General features: G+C 45.4%; 1 protein-coding gene across 1 annotated transcript in view; it reads left to right on the top strand.

The window, feature by feature from the left end:
* The window catches only part of LOC147730399 (apoptosis-inducing factor 3-like), a 402100-nt gene that overhangs the window by 297511 nt on the left and 83357 nt on the right, over nt 1–21232 (top strand). Inside the window, exons 10-15 of the mRNA XM_086955207.1 lie at nt 5433–5563; nt 5951–6066; nt 18652–18723; nt 18867–18930; nt 19014–19090; nt 19722–19839. Coding sequence (XP_086811333.1) covers nt 5433–5563; nt 5951–6066; nt 18652–18723; nt 18867–18930; nt 19014–19090; nt 19722–19839 — 578 coding nt within the window. The remainder of the gene's footprint in view (nt 1–5432; nt 5564–5950; nt 6067–18651; nt 18724–18866; nt 18931–19013; nt 19091–19721; nt 19840–21232) is intronic.

Here is a 21232-nt window from a genome sequence, read left to right as displayed (position 1 = left end):
TTGGCGAGAATCTTAGGCTCAGCATTCAGGAGAGAGATGGGGCGGTACGACCGACACAAATCTCTGGGCTTCCCTTCCTTATGGATGACCACAATAGTGGCCAACCTCTGGTCAAGGGGAAGTAGGCCATTTTCCAGCGCTTCCAGGAACATGTTACGCAGGTGTGGGGAAACCACATCCGGCCTGATCTTATATAACTCAACTGGGATACAATTGGGACCAGGTGCCTTGCCCGAGCGCAGTGAGCGGATCGCAAGTGCGACCTCATCCACAGAGACGTCCCTGTCCAGGTCGCCGCGCTCCTCGTCCGACAGGCACGGAAGATCGACAGCCGAAAGAAACACTGTCGAATCGGTCTCAGACCGGTCCGAAACAGAGGTGTAGACGCCTCGAAAGTGGTCGGCGAAGGACTCGGCAATGGCACTAGGGTCAGTGACGACAACTCCGTCCTCCCCCAGTATCTCGGGTACAACACGGCTAGCCATCTCCCTCCTGTCCAGCCAGGCCAGCAACTTCCCGGCCTTGTCGCCGACGTCGTATACCCGACCCTGCTGTTCTTTAGCTAAGGCGAGGGCAGCGTTTGTAGCAAGGTCACGGTACTCCGACTGTTTGAGGGAGAGGTCATGTAGGCGAGCGGGATCGGGCTCAGCCTCCAATTGGGAGTCAAGCTCCATGATCTCCTCCTCAATGCGTAGTAAATAATCATCCCTAACTCTACGGGCTTCCGCTTTAAGAGCAAAGGCCTCGCCCCTCAAAACTGTCTGAAACGCCTCCCATAAAGTTGCGGCCGACGCAACCGATCCCTCGTTTTCGGTAAAATAGAGATCGATGGCCTTGGCTAGGAGATTACGAGTCTTGGGATTACGGAAATACCACGGGTTAACAACTGCCGGTCATTCCGACATGACAATGCCAAAGTCAAAAGAGACCCACAGCGGGGAATGATCAGAAACACCCCGTGCCAGAAAACGAGCCTCAGAAACAGCAGGCGCGTGAGCAGCCAATGTAAGAACGTAGTTGATCCTAGAAAGACTACCATGGGCGCCAGAGTGGAAGGAGTAATGACATTGCGTGGGATGCAAAAGCCGCCAACTATCTACCAGCCCCAACGTCTCGAGGAAAGATGGCAGCTACAATTGGGAGCCACGGAGGTCTCTAGGCGGATGGCGGTCCAAGGAGCCGGAGCAAACCGAGTTGAAATCACCCCCCACTATCAGCAATCCAGCAGGCAAATTCAAAATGGCGCCACCGAGGTCCTGGAAAGTGCTAGACTGTAGGCCCGGGGGAACGTAAACTAAAAGTAATGTCAGGGCACGCCCTTCCCATCGACCCGCCACAGCGGCGTACCGCCCCCTCTCATCGATCACAGTGGTGTCAACCTCAAGCGGAAGGGACGCACGAACAAGAACACCCGCCCCCGAGATCCCGAGGAGAACCCCGAATGAGCCACCATTTTGTACCCTTTACGATTAAGCGCTTTACACGTATTTCCAACCAGATGTGTCTCCTGCAGGAGAACGACATCTGGCATATGACGTTTAATCAGTTGAATCACAACCCCTCTCTTAATACGGTCACCCAACCCGTTAACATTCCAACTGAGAACTCGCAGTTTCTTACCCCCCATCATCGTGACCCTGGCCCCACCCAACCCCAGCAAGCCTCAACAACAAGTGAAACAGATCAATATATACAACCCATTGCCTAAGAGATAGAAAGAGAAAAGAAAGAATAAACAAACAAACTTCCCCACCACCACCCCCCACCCTGCACCCCTGCAGCAGACTAAAAAGCCCCCCCAACCAGCAGTGTGCCTGTCGCCCCATAAACTAATCTACAAAAAGACCCTAGAGGAGTAAGGAATCTCTGCAATCCCCTCCCGCCAACCTCCATGTAAAAACAGAAGAAATATCAAAATCGGAAAAGCATTGGTATCAGCAGTCACAGACATCAGGGACACCAACCGCCATATTCAGCACTGCAGAACATAGTCCTAGAGATCAGAGCCACCAGTTGCGCCACCGGAGTGTTCGTCGTGGTCTTCCTGGCGTTGCGGCAAAGTGTCCAGCCAGTCGCTCGCATTCTCCGGCACATCGAAAAACAGAGCTCGGCCCTCGTACTCAACCCGTAGTTTAGCAGGGAAGAGCATAGAGTACTTAAAACCCATGTCTCTCAGGCGCTGTTTCACCCCTGCAAAGCTCTGACGTTGTCTCTGAACAGCCCTGGTGAAGTCCGGGTAAAAGTGCACGTCAGAGTTCTGAAATTTGAGCGGCCCATGTCTCCTGGAGGCTTGAAGGATCACATCCCGGTCTCTAAAGTTGAAGAGCCGGGCAATGATGGGCCTAGGTGCAACACCCGACTTCGGAGGGCCGCCAGGTATCCGATGGGCCCGTTCCACAGAAAAGAAGTTACTCAGGCCAGATGGTGCGAGATGTGTCTGTATTAAATCTTCCACAAAGAGGTCCACTGCCGCCTCCTCCGCACCCTCCGGTATACCAATAATGCGAACATTCTGTCGCCTTGCACGCCCTTCAAAATCCTCCAGCCTTCTAGAGAATTGGTCGTTGACCGATCTTAGGGTCCGGACCTCTGCTTGCAGGTCCGAAACATCGGTAGTCAAACTGGAGGTCTTGATATCAAGGGATTTCACCCGATCGTTGGTCTTTCCCAAGTCGGCCCTGATCAGGTTGAGATCCACGGCCAGAGTGTCCACCTTATGAGTCAGGACCTCGTGTTGCTTCTGCATTTCAGCCCGAATGCCCGCGATGGCCCCCATAACATCACTCAAAGTAGGCTCCGAACCATCAGGCGAGCCCGCACGTTGCGAGTCCTTAGAGGAGGCCACCACAGTGGGCGAGGTCCGCTGCTGGGCATACCAGTCAATTTTATTAAATTGCGTCTGAGTCGTCCTTCGAACGCCTCTGTTCGACGTCTTGTCGGGGTCCCCTCTGCCGGCCATGATGGACCCAAGGAGAACAAAGGGCTACGCTGCCCGGACAAGGAAGCAGATGTGCAGAACAGAGGCGAAGCCAGCAAATAAACCAGGCCGATAGCAGGCGACTTCCAAGCTACATGCACTTCGCCAGCAGGGACCGAAGACGTCCACTTCGCATTCCAATCATGCGGAGTGTCGGTATGAGCAGCAGCCACCCATGAGACAATGGCGCATCCCTGGCACGAAGTTCAGCTCGACGTAGCTTCGCCTAGGAGCAATGGATTCGAAAGCGGAAAGCAGTTCCTGCGTCCGTGACCTCTCACCAATCGGAATCCACTAACGTGGAGCAGGATTCTCAGCAGGATATTTGCGGAGGGTCGGAGGGTCCGCGGAGCTCCGAGCTTACGCGGCCATCTTGGTCGCCCGCGAAGCTCCTCCGGCTTCTACAGTAATGTGTGTATGTATGTTGTTTGGTGCTTCTGTGTGTGGAATTGCCGGGTTTCTCAGTGCCCTGTTTGAAGTGGCTGCCCTAAAGGGTCGGGGGCTCCCCTATCGGAGGTGTTTTTTCCTGTCCTGGATGTTAAAAGAGGGAGCATGACCCACACCTAAGAAGGGAATGCCAATGAGGTAAAAATCACGGCAGCGCTGGAAGGGATTTGGTCGGGGCTGACTCCCCTGCCAATCGTTCAGTTTACAGAAGCGTGAAATGCGAGCAAGGTGTTATTTTAGCATTGTGCTGTGACAAGGAACCCTGCCTGATTACCCCTGGGACTGTACTGATTTCCACTATTGTGAATGCACAAGGGTGATGAACAGCGCATTCTGCTGACAAAGATCACGAGGGATTTGCCATTGCTTACCTATACGCCATGGTGCATTCTGGAAGCTGTATGCGAAAATCAGTCAGGTGACCAGGACCGTTATAAATTTGGAGGCACAGACGCTATTAATGTGATTCCTGCCCGTGATCAAGGCCAAAGGGTGCCGTAACTAGTTGGAACATGAAGGAATGCTGTGCTTTCAGCTCCATTATAAGTCTCCCTGTTCACTGAAGTGGGACTCTTGTTTGGTGCCTCTGTGTGTGGAATTACCGGGTTTCTCCGTGCCCGGTTTGAAGAGGCCGCCCTGAAGGGTCGGGGGCTTCCCTATCGCATGTGTTTTCCTGTATATATATATGTATATGTATGTATAGTCATTAGGCGGAACAAAAGAAAAAGGGGCCTTATACAATTCTAAGTCACTTTCTACATCTGTAAGAGTTCTGTATGGTGCTTGACATGTATGTAGTTGAGGAGTGGCAGTAAGAGGAGTTTATGCACAATTCTAGATTTTGTTTTTCTTATAAGACTCCAGGGAAGGGCATGAATTCAAGACAACAATAAATCACACACATCATTCTTTTTGTATTTGTACACCCCAATACTTTACCTTATCTAATATTTGGAACCTGACTTGAAAACCATTAGTTCTGTGACCTCACCCATACTCCTCAATTATCCTGCATATTTTCTCAGTCCTGCCTATCCCACGGCTCATCAGTATAGTGAAGCCTTTCTTTCAGACGTACCATAAGAAATCCTGCCAGATTATCTGAGATGTTGCAATCACAACATTTCTATTTCATCCCATCCTTCTGCTTAAAGAGACGTGCAAACCACTTCTGGCCACGAAAATAGACTGCAGACTCTACAGTGACTAGCATGGACTGGGTCACCAGGTAGGCCTTAAACATGAGCAACCCTGGGATCATAGGTCAGGGGTCACTGCTGAAGCCCTACCCTTCGTCCAAGTAACAATTGTAGCCACATAACCTCACTAAACATCATAAATTGACTTAATTGGCATATGCCTGGCAACATGATGTCACTAGGTGCACTGCCTTATAGATACACAGACCTAAAAACGCCCACAATAAATGGTAGCTTGATAGTATAACAGTGAAACCACATTTAAGCCAAAACTCAGACGATGCCATCAGTTCAAGATTTCAGCTACTAAACTTACACCAATATGTCTGAAAATGCTCTCATATTACCAAACTCTGAGTGAAAATATCAGAGGGATTGTTATGCATTGATGTTACTGACCTAAGAAAGGAGCTTTTGGATAGGTGTACAATCAAAGTGAATGCACTTTGTTGCACAGGGCTATAAAAGTAAAATTAATTTACAGATGTGAGAGGAAGGTGAATGCAGATGTGTCATCTAGATGTACTGGTGGTAACTGTAAAAAGAAGGCGAATGCATGAGTAAAACTTCCTGGGATTAAATGGGGATTATACTGTGCAAATGTGTCTTGTAAAGAGGCTTGTATTCGAAGTCACATAAAACTCAAAAACTGTATTAAAAGTCTGAAGAGATGTGTCAGGTACTGCCACAGAGGAGATGTCCAATATAGGTTAGTTGGCATATGCTTTTGTAGGAAAAGTGTACTCACTCTTCAAGAGTTCTATAAATCACTGCCCTTGTACATAATTATGTTTTCCTTTTCACTCTAGCCCTAGGAAGCTGCAATGCCAAGGATCAGAGCTTCAGAATGTGTTTCTCCTGCGAACCCCTGAAGATGCGAACACAATATCTGAATCTGCAGTGGGCAAGAGAGTGGTGGTCATAGGATCCTCATTTATTGGTATGAAATGTCTTCAAGAACTAGAACTTTTGTATACCGTAACTGCAACCATCTGACCTCTAGAAACTTCTTAAAGAATCAGAGTACTCTCAAAGCCAACCCCTATAGAAAGACAGAATACTTTGAACTTTGCTAACTCATCTCTGCCACAGAAAGCAATACAAGGATGCACTCAGAAAAGCTAACCGCAGTGTAAATGGACATGAAAGGCATGATGGGAATGACCAGTGGGTGAAAGTTTAGTGAGGTAACTGCAGGGTGAGGAAGAGCAGTGTTAAATTCAGAATTCAGATAGAGACATAGCGGTTAGTGACATTACCCACCCTGTTCTTCTAATGTATACTTCTTATGATGTTATGTGAACGTCTCACTTGTGTTGTATTTCAGGAATGGAGGTGGCGGCATTCCTGTCAGACAAGGCCAGCTCAGTTTCTGTGGTTGGAATGTCAGAGGTTCCATTTCTGGCCGTGCTAGGACAACAAATTGGAAAAGTTGCCATGAAGGTCAGTAGTATTCACTCTTCGATTGGTGACATCTAAGATTTTCTTCATCTGCCAACAATAAGGAAACCTTTATATGGGTGTCTGATGAATTTTGAGCTAATGCTATAAAGTGGTAATAATGTTTGTTAAGCGCTTCAGGTATTAGGGCTTTGTGAAAATATATGGTGAATTAGTAAGGTATCTTGTTTTAGGTTTAAACCTCTAATAACTGATAAAACCACAGTGAGAGGGAAACAGCCCTCATCAGTGTAAACATATAAACACTAATTAACACCTGCACTACAACAGATTAAAATTCATTAAAAAAAGGAAAGTGAGAGAGAATGAATCATTTTTATTTCTTTCTGAAGGGGCACACACTATGTAACTTTGTCATACAAGGTAGCAGCAGGAAAGACTGGTCTAAGGTTATTCTGTACACATTTGTTGTTTAGGGATGTCACTCAAGTATTGTTTCTTCTTCCTTTTAATATTTTTTTATAGTTTTTTGTTTTGATTAAAGGTGAAGGGGGATTGGAAGCATGTTTTAGGTCTGATCTAATTATTGTATACACTTTAGAGAATCTTGGACAATTTTAATCTTATTTGATCTTTTGGCAGTGCTTAATTATTTTACTGATTGGTGAAATTGCTGGCTCGTAACAATCTTGGTCAATATATACTATCCTATTTACCCACAGAATGGCTAAGAAACCTTTTAATAAATCCACCACCTTTGCTAACAAGTCAGTATTGATAACAGCTCATCTGCCAAATACTCCAGTTATAACCATTCAATGAAATTAGTGACAGGTACCTGTGAAAAAAGCGCTGACATCTTTCACATGGAATAGTGGTGAAAACATGGCTCAAGACAGATTTCATGTTTGCAAGGTGTCCCATTTTTATGTGTGATATCTACAGCTAACTAATCTTTCCTCCTACCCAACTTCACTTTACTGGTATGTGTTTGAGCCCATAGTTGTAAAATTAACTTCAAACTTTCAAGTCCCAGGATATGTGATTTATGGTAAAAGGTCAGGACTTACTTAAAGTGAGACATTTGCCATAGGGACACTTCGCTCCTATGAATGTCCAAACAGCAGCAGCACCACCTTAATGTAGTCAGACAAGAGTACAGAAACGCTGTAGGGACCATGCTTAAAAACATTGTGTCAGGTACCCTAGAACGCAGGGCTACAAATGAATGTGATGTAATTAACAATGTTAAAGGTTTTGCAAGGTATTATGCTGTTGGCTGGGTTCACCACCCCTATTATGACATAATATTCAGTAAGAAGTAGATGAATGACCCTCAAATGTGTCCAGAAGTTTGTATATTAAAACATGTGAATAAAGCACGCTTACTTTTTAAAAATACGTTAATGGTCCTGTAAATCAGACAGAGTGAGTGTGAGAGGTAATGAGATGTTAGAGAGGGTAATGAGATGTGAGTATACGTAGATGTGAAGTCCATTGAACATATTGTCAATGAGAAGACGCTACATATCTTGCACTACTGCTCCTTCTCCGGTGTGCTTTGTAACAATCACTGCAAATAACAGCATATTTTGTGAACATGCACATTTTGTCTATTTTGGTGGTTCGGCAGTTGAATAAACATAGATAAACACTGATTGCAAAAAGTTTCAAAAACACAGAGCAAACTCCGCTGAAATCCACACAAACATAAACAGTAAAAAAAGGACATCCTATGAAAAAACGTTGATAACAATATTGCCATAAATTGTGATAAGTTGTTTGCATGAAAGTGTGCCGCTTCCTCTTTGGATGGCTACTCTTTAGTTTAGGTGGCATGTTGAACTGCATGACACCAAATCTTATTCCAGCTGAATAGTGCTCTATGTTGAATAATATAAATCTAAGCTGCTCAATAGGTTCTCTTCACAGCATGGCTTTCGGTGAACTTGGGTCTTCTGGATCCAATCACAGTCATAGATCACAAATAGGTCTGCAGACGGGTCCCAGCCACATGGCCTCAATTTATAGTAATGAAAAAGAAAAACTGAGTGTCACACAAGCATGGCCATTAAATGTTAGGGCAAGGAAGCGCTGAATGTAGCAGTATGCTGCAAGGTATAACCTACTGCACCCTCATTAAAAGAAACTAAGGTTGGAAGATAGACAGAGCAAGGTAGCAAATAACAAGCATTGGAAATGCAATAGGGCTCGCATTAGGAAAGTTGGAGCTATTGGTCTTATAAATGATTTTTTTTTTATTAATGTTATTTTTTAAACTAGCTAAATTAATAGCTTTGTCATTTACAATGCCAATAGTTATAACTTTCGCAAACACCTATAGCATTTGTAATGCAACATATTTTGTATGTTTTGTATTTACGTGACTTAGATGTATTGATATTACAAATAACAATGGCTTTTAATTTTTTTAAATAATTAATACTTAAATAATTTATTTAATTTGTAATGGCAATAGCTTAAACTTTTGTAAATAACTTTTGTGAAGATTATTTTCAGTGTTTTTATTGTGACGAAAATCCAAGAACAGAAGTGAAATATTAACATCTTTTTGTGATTTGTAATAAAGCATGATAGGTTGAAAACAGCTTGAAACATTGAAAGAGCATATTTGAACCAGTGATGCTGTGGTTGCGCTGAGTGATGGTGTGGTTGCGCTGAGTGATGCTGTGGTTGCGCTGAGTGATGCTGTGGTTGCGCTGAGTGATGCTGTGGTTGCGCTGAGTGATGCTGTGGTTGCGCTGAGTGATGCTGTGGTTGCGCTGAGTGATGCTGTGGTTGCGCTGAGTGATGCTGTGGTTGCGCTGAGTGATGCTGTTGTTGCGCTGAGTGATGCTGTTGTTGCGCTGAGTGATGCTGTGGTGCTGAGTGATCCTGTGGTTGCGCTGAGTGATGCTGTGGTTTCGCTGAGTGGTGTGTGCATCGGTGGAGCTTAGTGGGTGCATTGGTGGAGCTGGGTGGTGGGTGCATCTGTGGAGCTGTGTGGTGGGTGCTTCGGTGGAGCTGTGTGGTGGGTGCTTCGGTGGAGCTGTGTGGTGGGTGCATCAGTGAAGCTGTGTGGTGGGTGCATCGGTGGAGCTTAGTGGGTGCATTGGTGGAGCTGTGTGGTGGGTGCATTGGTTTAGCTTAGTTGGAGCATCGGTGGAGCTGTGTGGTGGGTGCCTCGGCAGAGCTGTGTGGTGGGTGCATCATTGGAGCTGGGTGGTGGGTGCATCTGTGGAGCTGTGTGGTGGGTGCATCAGTGGAGCTGTGTGGTGGGTGCTTCGGTGGAGCTGTGTGGTGGGTGCTTCGGTGGAGCTGTGTGGTGGGTGCATCTGTGGAGCTGTGTGGTGGGTGCATCTGTGGGGCTGTGTGGTGGGTGCATCTGTGGAGCTGTGTGGTGGGTGCATCTGTGGAGCTGTGTGGTGGGTGCATCGATGGAGCTGTGTGGTGGGTGCCTTGGTGGAGCTGTGTGGTGGGTGCCTCGGTGGAGCTGTGTGGTGGGTGCATCGTTGGAGCTGTGTGGTGGGTGCATCGGTGGAGCTGTGTCGGTGGAGCTCAGTGGTGGGTGCATCGGTGGAGCTGTGTCGGTGGAGCTGTGTGGTGGCTGCATCGGTGGAGCTGTGTGGTGGGTGCATCTGTGGAGCTGTGTGGTGGGTGCATCTGTGGAGCTGTGTGGTGGGTGCATCGATGGAGCTGTGTGGTGGGTGCCTTGGTGGAGCTGTATGGTGGGTGCCTCGGTGGAGCTGTGTGGTGGGTGCATCGTTGGAGCTGTGTGGTGGGTGCATCGGTGGAGCTGTGTCGGTGGAGCTGTGTGGTGGGTGCATCGGTGGAGCTCAGTGGTGGGTGCATCGGTGGAGCTGTGTCGGTGGAGCTGTGTGGTGGCTGCATCGGTGGAGCTGTGTGGTGGGTGCATCGGTGGATCTGTGTGGTGGGTCGTTTGGTGGAGCTGTGTGGTGGGTCGTTTGGTGGAGCTGTGTGGTGGGTCGTTCGGTGGAGCTGTGTGGTGGGTGCATCGGTGTAGCTCTGTGGGGGGTGCATCGGTGGAGCTGTGTGGTGGGTGCATCGGTGGAGCTGTGTAGGTGGGTGCATCGGTGGAGCTGGTGGTGGGTGCATCGGTGGAGCTGTGTAGGTGGAGCTGTGTGGTGGGTGCATCAGTGGAGCTGTGTGGTGGGTGCATTGGTGGTGGTGGGTGCATCGGTGGAGCAGTGTCGGTGGAGCTGTGTGGTGGCTGCATGGGTGGAGCTGTGTGGTGGGTGCATCGGTGGAGCTGTGTGGTGGGTGCATCAGTGGAGCTGTGTAGGTGGAGCTGTATGGTGGGTGCATCGGTGGAGCTGTGTGGTGGGTGCATTGGTGGAGCTGGGTGGTGGGTGCATCGGTGGAGCTGTGTCGGTGGAGCTGTGTGGTGGCTGCATGTGTGTAGCTGTGTGGTGGGTGCATCGATGAAGCTGTGTGGTGGGTGCATCGGTGGAGCTTAGTGGGTGTATTGGTGGAGCTGTGTGGTGGGTGCATTGGTGGAGATTAGTTGGAGCATCGGTAGAGCTGTGTGGTGGGTGCATCGGTGGAGCTGTGTGGTTGGTGCATCAGTGGAGCTGTGTGCTGGGTGCATCGGTGGAGCTGGGTGGTGGGTGCATCGGTGGAGCTGTGTGTTGGGTGCATTGGTGGAGCTGTGTAGGTGGAGCTGTGTGGTTGGTGCATCTGTTGAGCTGTGTGGTGGGTGCCTCGGTGGAGCTGTGTGGTGGGTGCATAGGTGGAGCTGTGTGGTGGGTGCATCGGTGGAGCTGTGTGGTGGGTGCCTTGGTGGAGCTGTGTGGTGGGTGCCTTGGTGGAGCTGTGTGGTGGGTGCCTTGGTGGAGCTGTGTGGTGGGTGCATCTGTGGAGCTGTGTGGTGGGGGCATCTGTGGAGCTCTGTGGTGGGTGCATCGGTGCATTCTGGGTATTGATGAATTTCACTGAACGCAAAACCCCTGAGGCCCAATAGAAAAAGTATAAGGTCCATTCCAAGCTAGGTATGTTTTTTACAACCGAGGTCTGAAGGTTGAAAGTAATGCCTGCAAAAGGAGCAAAAGCTGGCTCCATTTTAAGTAAGCGCTACGTCCATGAAACCTGCAATTTCGCAATTACAGTACTTTCCCAGTTCGCAAGATACCTCGAGCCCTTTTCACATGCGGCTGCTAATGATGTTTTTGATGTTAGATGTGCTAATTCGACTGTTCCCGAAGAGTACATGCATTTGCCCATTAAACATGACCTTGATCTCTTTTAGGAAACTGATGTTAATACATCTGAGTAGCATCAAGCAGAGAAAAGTATTTCTATAAACAAGTAGAGGCCTAGTCCAATGCATATGGAGATGGGTTTAAAATACAATTAATTCATCAAATCTGGCATTATTGGCATATAAGTATTTTGTGTATATGCATTTAAATGGCATTTATCAGTTGGAAACTGTCCGGAAGAACTAGAATCCAATTCGTGTTTGTTCGACTGACACTCTGTGTGATCTTGGGCACTACGCAAGACAGCCTTGGCATCACTGGAATGTTTCCAAATTAGGCCTTTGACACATCTAGATGTTTATGCAGATTATTGACCTACTGCAGCGAGGGTGATCTGCTCTGGCACATGGTAAACCAAAAAAACTATATACATGCCATTACCTAACACGTTCAGCACACTTACCTATTTTAATAAACGTTGACGCGGCGTACAATGTTAAGTGAGCTTCAAGTCACAGTGGCATTCTGTTGAGCAATTGTGTTTTCTACGCATTTCAGGCATGACAAGTGTGATCAAAATCACCAACAACAGTTGTGCCGACCATTTATGTATCATTGGCACGGTACACGCTTAGCATTCATTACAGTAAAGCCCCATTCCTAGTTGCATGTCATAGGTAATGTCTGCGTATTACCCCACAGGCCACAATACATGAAATAATCCTCCCATATTCACTCAACAGTAAACAGCAGCCGTGTGGTGAGCTGCATTGCCTTTTAGATTTAGTAAACGCAATGTTGAAGCATGTAAATAAAAGCACATTTTATTTCCAACAATATGGACAACATCAGACTCAACTTCCTGCTGGCATCATAACCAAAACACATCACCCAAGCATGAAACGTATTAAGAATACAAATCTCAAGTGAAAAGCAGCTTATATTATCAAACCCAAATCGTGTAACTACTAGAAATGCTAAGGAGACGCAGCCGTGAAACTGAAAGTACGGCCGGCCGGCCGTGAATAATTAGAGCGGCTGGGCTGCCTTTGATATGGTAATGGCCCCATTCCTAGTTGCATGTCATAGGAAATGTCTGCGTATTACCCCACAGGCCACAATACATGAAATAATCCTCCCATATTCAATCAACTGTAAAGATCATCCGTGTGGTGAGCTGCATTGCCTTTTAGATTTAGTAAACGCAATGTTTAAGCATGTAAATAAAAGCACATTTTATTTCCAACAATATGGACAACATCAGACTCGACTTCCTGTTGGCATCATAACCAAAACACATCACCCAAGCATGAAACGTATTACGAATACAAATCTCAAGTGAAAAGCAGCTTATATTATAAAACCCAAATTGTGTAACTACTAAAACACATCACCCAAGCATGAAACGTATTAAGAATACAAATCTCAAGTGAAAAGCAGCTTATATTATAAAACCCAAATCGTGTAACTACTAGAAACGCTAAGGAGACACGACCGGGCGGCCGTGAAACTGAAAGTTCGGCCGGCTGGCCGTGAATAATTAGAGAAGCTGTGGGAGGGAGGCTGGGCTGCCTTTGATGTGGTAATGCGAGGCAGGCAGGCGGCTGGTGGCATTGTGCACGCGCTTTTTAGGTCATTGCGCTTGCGCAATGACCTAAAAAGCACATGCACTGCAAGGAATTGCCAGTGGAATCGCCAGTAGTTAAACTCTCGATAAGCCATAATAGAGCTTCGCCAGCTATGCGCAAGCGCATCAGCAGGCGAGCCCTAATAAATGCATATTCAGCTTCTTCACCAAACAAAAGATTATGTGGCAGTCAAAATATTAGAATCTTGAAGTTGCTGGATTTTGGAGATCAGATGCCAGGGTAGAGGGAGTGGAATCTCTCCTTCCATCTCATTTCCCCATCTGGCAGTTATGAGTTTTGTGCCCTGAATGGTAAATAGGATGAGGGGTGGGAAATAACCAGCCAGTATCTGGAATAGCCAGTTCTTTTCTGCTGGTTTATCCCCGATTCTGGTGACAAATCTACTGGTATTTTCTGCTATGATGTCAGCAGGAAAGCTAGTGATGGTCAGGGGTCTGGGTGCGTGGGGCAGGATGGGGATCAGGACAAGGCAGGGCTGGGGTTGGCTGGGGGTGGATATGTTTGCTCCCAGGAGTGCTGCTAGGCATCGGGTGATGGTGGTTGAGCTGTGCTCCTGGCTGGCGCTTCTATCCCTGCAGCGGTTATACCAGGCACTGATTCATACCTGGTGATATTGAATCAGTGGACCCAGAATTTTCCAGGTCTCTGTGGCACCAGTTATCTGTAACGGCCCGTAACAGTATTTCACCCAGAAATAACACACTTGTGGAATACGGCTACTGGTAATATGGACAGAAGTGTGAATTGACCATTAGATAGGTCATTAGCACATCATACTGAATGCATAATTTAATTTTTTTCCTATTCAACAACATAGTCAGTATTTAGTTAGAGCATATATGTGGTATTTGTATAGTGTAAGCCTTGACAAAAGGGCAACGCACCTTGTTTTTGTTTTACACTTTATAGTCTCCAGTGTGATGGTGGCCTGGCTGCAGGTGTGCAGAGAGCCACCAGATATGGTGAGCTTGTCTGCATGATTAGCAGGGGTGATGATTGTGATAGCTAGGTGGTGCAGTCAAGCCAATGCAGTTCCATCTGCCAGGGGGTGATGTGATTATATTGCTTCAGGACCTGAATGTTACGTGCTGCGACTCATTAGTGTGGAGTCTGAGACCATGGGGCAGGGTATTACCCCCAACCACATGCGGGAAAATGAGGCCTTGAACAGCAGTTCTGAAGTCGCTGTTTGTAAGAAGCGGTTTTACCTTTTTTTTTTTTAAGAAGAGCAAACTGGTTTCAGGCCATCTTTCTTTTGTTAGCAATGTGTTCCTTGAGGTTGAAGTTTTAAGGCCCAAAGTGAATCCAAGTGACTTGGCATTCAGTGAAAGTTGCGGTTTGAAGCGGTCATGATTTATGTCATTGAGCCAGGTTTGTACTACTTCTTGTTATTTTTGGCAAATAATAGGAAATCTGAGTTCATGGCGTTTAGCTTCAGATCAGTGACAAACATCTAGGAATGATGAGGTACTGGCAGTGTTGAGGCACTGGAGACTTTCAGGTAGAGTTGTGTACTGTTGGCATATTGGTGAATTGTGATGCTTTTATCTGTGAGCTGAGCCCCATGGGGATCCACATAGAGGAAGAAGATTACTTAAATTGTTTTCCAGTTTTTATTTATTTCTAGAATTTCTCTATTACCACTAAAGCCAGTTAGTATTCACATTGTGTATATTACGTGTCATCTATATCGTGTGCACGAAATGCAATGGGTGTGCACAAATTGACTTGTGAATGTACATCTTTCCAAAGCAAAAATCTATCTCTCTTTCTTTCTCTCTCTCTCTCTCTTTCTCTCTCTCTCGCTCTCGATAATATAGTGTATCCAGAAGTCCCTTGAAGCCGGGCATGGTTTTCCAAGTCGGGTTTAACTGCAGCTGGGATATTTTTGGCCAGAAAATCCACCTCTGATAAAATGAAATAAAAACATGTTTTGATACATGGGGCTTTCAGGAGTTTGTTGGTGGAGTTTTTATATGTTCACCAATGCTCTAGCTTCCAGCTGGTGGACAAAAAGGCCAATAGCTCTGTATCACAAGTCAAGATTGTCTTTTGCCCCTGTGATCTGGACATGTAATAAGGGTTCATGATACTAGTGGAAAATATTGGGCCAGTGTCTTGGAAGTGGTTGAGTGTAGTCCTAATTACCCCGGGGTTCTTTGGGCTCAGGGAGCATAGCGTTTCAATTTAAGGCAACTAGTGAAGCTTCCACTATCTGTCTGTCTAGATCTGCTATGGAGTTTCATCCTAGTGTTTATGGAGATTCTCATGAGCATTCTGAGCTTTGTTGTGTCCTTGTATGATGGTTGAATGAGAGGATTTCAAGGTGAGCAATTGGACAAAGAGAGAGCTGAAAACCATGAGGAGCAAACAATAAATCTTATATTCTAAATACATTGTTGTGACTCTCTCTACACATATTTCTGGTGACAAGGACCTATGTTGGGGGCAATTGCACTTGTACCCCATGGAAGTTTCCATGAAGATAAAAAACATTTCAGGAGAAAATTAAGAAAAGTAAATCATAGGATGAGTCCTTCCTCCTGTGGAGAAATGTGGCTCAATGATTAGAGCGGCAGACCCTGATGCAGAGGTCTAGCCCGGGACCAGGGTTCAATTCCCCGCCACGGCGGGTCTTGGGCTCAAAATTCCACGGGCCTGATAATTCTCGCCTCGGTGCCTATTCCAATCATGGAGTCCCACTCTGCAACTCTGGGCAATAGCTTGCTCAATCTCCATAACGGCCCCCACAACGCTAAGGATGCCTGGCCTCCACCTTGGGGGTGCCCAGGAGTGGACGCCTCACAGGGAAAGCCAGGATGGGTTCCACAGCGGTATTCGTACAAGCGCCTTGAGACCCTTGCGGGTGAGTAGTGCGCTATACTAGTATCAATTTTTAAAATTGACAGAAATACTTTTCGAAGCTATTCCATATGCCAGTAGTTCATTGTTTGTTGGCTAGTAATGAAATTCATCTTCAGGCATGTAATGAGGACACACTAGATTACTGAATACTAGTGCTCAGATACATTACTGCTCAAACGCCAAAGTGAATGATCCGAACGCAGAATGAGGTGACCCCCTCAGACACAAGAAGGCATTGGGATGCCAGCCTGACTCCGGCACTCCACTTAGAATTGCACTACAATGGGAATGTGCACAAGCATGTATTTAACTAGTACTCTTGATCGCCTCGCCGCTGTGGACAGAAGCGTCTAAACTTGCCTTAGATGCAAGTGACGGAGAGGAAAAGACAGAGAAGTCTGGAAAAGGAAAGAAAAATATATAATAAAGATGACTAGAAGGAAAAGGAGAGTGTGACAAAAAAAGTCAATAATCATTCCAGGACCTTGGAAAGAGAGAGAGCACAAAGATAAAATAGGAACTACAACATGGCATTGTAAAGTATGTAGAAAAACATCAAGATTAAGCTCCTGTCAGAAAAAAGAGAAGCATTTAAATAGGTGTCATTTTACGGTAGTATGTTAGTCAGTTTTTAAATTAATTACTTAAGTTGTTGTTGTAATTCATTATTTTGTCACTTCTTCTCTTCGTTGTGGCAGGCCAAAACGTGCCTCGACCTCCATTGTTTTTTATTACAAAAGGTGATCCTTCTATCCCTTGGAAACCATGGATAAAGAGATTTTGAACATGTAAGCTGCCAATAGGTAGAGACAAGTGTGGGCCAGTGTGCAGACAAGCTATTTTACTCCATCGTCTGGGAATCGAGAGAAGGAGACTGTATAAAGAGAATGTCTTGAAAATTCACTTTAGAGAACAATATAATCAATCAATTACCGTTTAAAAAATATCATTAGAAACGATGTAGCAGCATTTTACTCCCAAAGTAAATGGAGTATTTAAATGTAAAAAGTTTGTTATGAGAACACAGAGAATGGAAAAAGACGTGAGCTAGCCTTAGGGGACTGACTGTAAACTAGCCCATGTAGGAAGTGTGGAAGACTGATTTGAGTGGATTTAAGGGAGCGATAAATGGGTGAAGGGAGTGAGAAGGACAATATTGGTGAAAATGAGAAGAGAAAGTTGTGTTCAGTTGGAGAATCTTCATTGTGAAAAGTATGATTCAGGAAACCTATAAACAATTCATATGAATATCCTTTAAAAGGGAAATTGAATAAGTTAAATAAGTCAGGTGTGAGGCCATAGGCTTGTGAGGAAAAAAAATTGATTTTGTTTTGGATTTAATATTTTTGTAGGTTGATGTAAAAAAACTCAGTGTGGTAGAACACTTAGAAGGGGATGTGTCTTGTAGGATTAGACAGAACACTTAAAAAGAGAAACAATAAAATCAAAAGTGTCCATCTCTAACAGTCTATGTGGCATAATGTAACATAAAGGAAGATGACGGCTGCTGTCTATACTTTGACTTATGGTACTCTGTAGGCAGACTTAGCGATCAGTGTAAAGAACTTGGCATACAATCCTTGCAAAATGACATGCCTATGGGTTTTTGGGTAAAACTCTGCTTTGCAAAAAGTCAGTGAGTTAAAAGTAGTACTGAAATGTACAATGTATGTAAAAGTGTCCTTCAAGTCTGATGCAATAGACCTTTAAGTCAGGTGTTAATTTCCAGGGTAACTTATTAGGTTTTGCTCTAGGTGAGGGCTACAGAAGTTTTTTTAAGTTACCCAGTGGGACAGACGTATAGAATATCCATGGCTATGCCTCACCAGGCGGGAATGCAAAGAAGACCCAAAGTGCCTCTAAACAGTCTATCACTAATTCTAAACCCCAGACAGATGCGAGTTGCCTAATGTCAATGTCAGCAATGCAGGGAGGCCCCTTGAGGTACTGATGGAGTATGTAAAAAGTCAGAGTCATTATTCCAGGTTGCTGAGCTAATTAAAGTGTGTCCTCATCATGTCTGTCTGTCTGGTAGATCGGCTTCCCAGACTGTTTAACACATACCTGTGACTCCTATTAAGACGAGAATTGGGGATGGTGTACCTGGGATAACTTCTTCCCTCAGTAAACAGCAGCCTTGGAATATGTCCTTCTTCACATCTCCTGAGCCATGGTCTGCAGCTGCATCTTTTTAAAAGAAAATCCTGTCTGGATGTTTGGTTCTGGGCTTGAAAACATCCCTCTAGCTTGTTTTTCCTTTTTGATCACTTTGGTGAAGGGACAGCTCCTGTAGGGTGATGGTGAAGAAGTTCTATGGTATTAAACAGAGGGGTCAATATGCTAACAGCAGTCATCTTCTTGCCTAACTAGGTAGATAACTCCTTGGGGATAAAAGCAGTACCTATTTGTCCTTCTCGCGAGGCAGTTTAGAATTCTGTCTGGTAGCCTTGTGTAGTAGGGTGAAAGAAAGAAAGGGAAAAAATATTGAAGACTTCTTTTTACAAGGTAACAGTCCTTGGTTGCTGGGTGACTCTGGGGCTCCTGATTAAGATTCATTGTATTTCCCTCTGTATTGTGTGATTCTGGGACTAATCTTAAAAGTTGGTTCGTCTGTGGCTTTTTTGAGTTGAGTGACTCAAACCTTCTCTGCATTGTGGATGTGTGTATGGCTTCCAATTTAGTTGGACAGCTTCATTACAGCTTCATTACTCATCTTTAGGTCGGGCTTAAGTTTAATGACTTTTGCTTGTTTTCAAGTAAGGCAACTATACCCTGGTTTGTGCCAGATAACTCAATGTTGGTGATTCCATGGCTTCTCTGCGGTTTTGTTAACATTAGATTTGTTGTGGGTCTGCTGCTTTGTCTAGAATAACACACACTTATTATCACTGCAGATGCTGGAGGAACGGGGAGTAACATTTTACATGAAGAATGGGGTGGATGCACTGAAAGGCGATAATGGCAAGGTTTGTTCCACAAAATGCCCCAAAGAGAAAAAAGAAACGTTCTCCTTAATCCATCTATCCCTAACTGATCTCTAAAACTAGAAAGTAGTGATGATGATACTAACATACATACCAGTACATGCTACTCTTTCTTCCCTGTTTAGGTCCAAGAGGTTGTTCTGAAACATGGAGAAGTTCTACCTGCAGAAGTGGTGGTGGCTGGAATTGGTATGAGCACAATGTACTCATCAGTGATCCCATGAGATTCTGCATGCGAGCATCTGCCCTAATTCCCCTGTTTATGTCTTCAGGTGTCTCCCCTTCAGCTGGTTTCCTTCAGAGAAGTGATATTGCCACAGATTCCCATGGCGCAGTCTTTGTGGATCAGGTATACACAGAGGGAATGGGAGCACCTCAGTAGAGGCAAATGAGGAGAGATTTTGTGAGAAAACAGATCAGTGGAGTGAGTAATTATTGTTAGTTAAGAGAGGGACTGGAGACCCAGGGGAGTGTCAGAAGATAAGGAGTGCAGGGAGATAACTGGAATCAGAGGAGGTTAGAAGACAAAGTGAGTGAGTGAAGAGACCCAAAAATGAGGTTAAAGACAGAGGATGATGAGGAAAGATCAAGCGGTGAGAAGAAGTAACGGGAGAGGGGGCTAGAGCAGGCGGTGAAGTGATTACAATGGTGAGGATATATCTGTGGTGAGGAGAAGGCACCAAGTTAGAGAAAATGAGGAGGAGGTGTAATGGTGAGGACGGATCAGATCATGGCAGATTTGTTTTTTTAGCCCTATGTTAGGCCCATTGAGGGACGGATTAATTGATCTCTGTCAAGTGAACAACATCTCAGAGATAAACGCTGTTTGAGGGGGTGGGACTGAGGCAGTAATGTGGAGGTGTAAGGGTCTAGCTAGCGTAGGATGTAGAGTGGGGGTGGTTGGAGGCAGCCGGGAGGTTGCTAAAGCGGGCTTCACTTAATGAGAGATTTCCTTGCTTACACCCTCTTTTCTCCCACAGTTCATGCGCACCAGCACCCCTGGTGTCTTTGCAGCAGGAGACGTGGTGTCATTCCCACTCTCAATAATGGACGGTCGAAGGGTTCATATCGGTCATTGGCAGATGGCTCATGCCCACGGTATGTTATAATATTTGTCACATAGTCAAGGTATGTTGTGATGCTCATCACTGCTCGCAGTATGTCATACACATCACATGCTCATGGAATATCAGGAGTTGCTCATTCAATTCACACCATGTGATCCACATAAAATGTTCACAACTTATCATGATTAACACTTATGCTCGGTGTCTCTTGATATACCATGACATGCAAATAACATGTTGTGATACACATCATACACTGATGGACTATCAGGAGTTATACACCCCATACGCGTATGATACATTATGAGTCATTCATCATACAGCGTCTTGAGACAAACATCAGCATGCTCATTCTGCAGCACAATATACATATCACAGTATATCATAATTCACAAACCTCGCACTTAAAGTGTGACATGATTCAGACATCTTTCAATTATTGTTTGATATTATTGATACATTACATCTTCACAGTATGTCATAAATGTTATACATAACAAGCTCAGGGTATGTTCCAATATCGACATTCAGTCACGAATTACATGTCAAGTGTCTCATTTCAGAAGCATATTCTGCATGCATTAAAAGCTCATCGGGGCTCATGCATCAACTGCTTATCATTATAACCATACCGTTTGCCACAGCTTTTCTTTTTTTATAAAGTTGTATTGGCATTTATAAGAAATTGCATTACAGCTGTATGCATGAACATCATTGACTTTCAATAACCACTAATTGTCAACTTACTGCCGCACACAATCCTTTCTAGTATAATGCATAAGGAATGTCTCATTAAACTAACTCCCCTCCCCACCTCCCTAACCCTCCCTTCCCCATTTCAGTCCGTGTCAGGTTACATGGTTACTTGCTCAATACATAATTATTCTGTTTGCTGAAACAATGAACAATGTCTTGGCAGTTTTCCACTCTTATTCCCTGTTTTGGGAATCCTCCCATGGCCTCCTGAGATGTAGGTGTTAGGTCTCCCTGCAGGTCCGCCAACATAACGCCCCGCGCTAGTAGATCCTCCCCGACCTTATCATCTATCCGCACACATTTCATTCGTACCGTTTCCGCAGTCGCCCATTTGCTCACATCCCTAATCCAATCCGCAAGCTGCGGGGGCCAAGGACACATCCATGCTATAACTACACGTCTCCGAGTTTGCACCAGTCCTAGATTAACAAATCACCTGTTTATCTTCTTATGTTTTGGCATGGGCAACACTCCCAGTAGTGCTTGCCGAACACCTCTGGGAATGATCCAGCCCGTGGCGCCTCGCAGACGTGCAAGTACTCGCGCAATAAACAGACCACGCAGATGTTAATGCGTAAAAGGCCATTTATTAGGACCAGGCTGCACAACTAAACAATAAACCAATAACATCAACATTAATAACAGCAACTCTCCTTACTTCACTCTCT

Source organism: Lissotriton vulgaris, chromosome 2_1 (assembly GCF_964263255.1).
Source record: "Lissotriton vulgaris chromosome 2_1, aLisVul1.2, whole genome shotgun sequence".
NCBI classification, from domain to species: domain Eukaryota; kingdom Metazoa; phylum Chordata; class Amphibia; order Caudata; family Salamandridae; genus Lissotriton; species Lissotriton vulgaris.
Note: the sequence above shows the minus strand (reverse complement) of the source record. Positions and strands in the feature narration are given on the sequence as shown.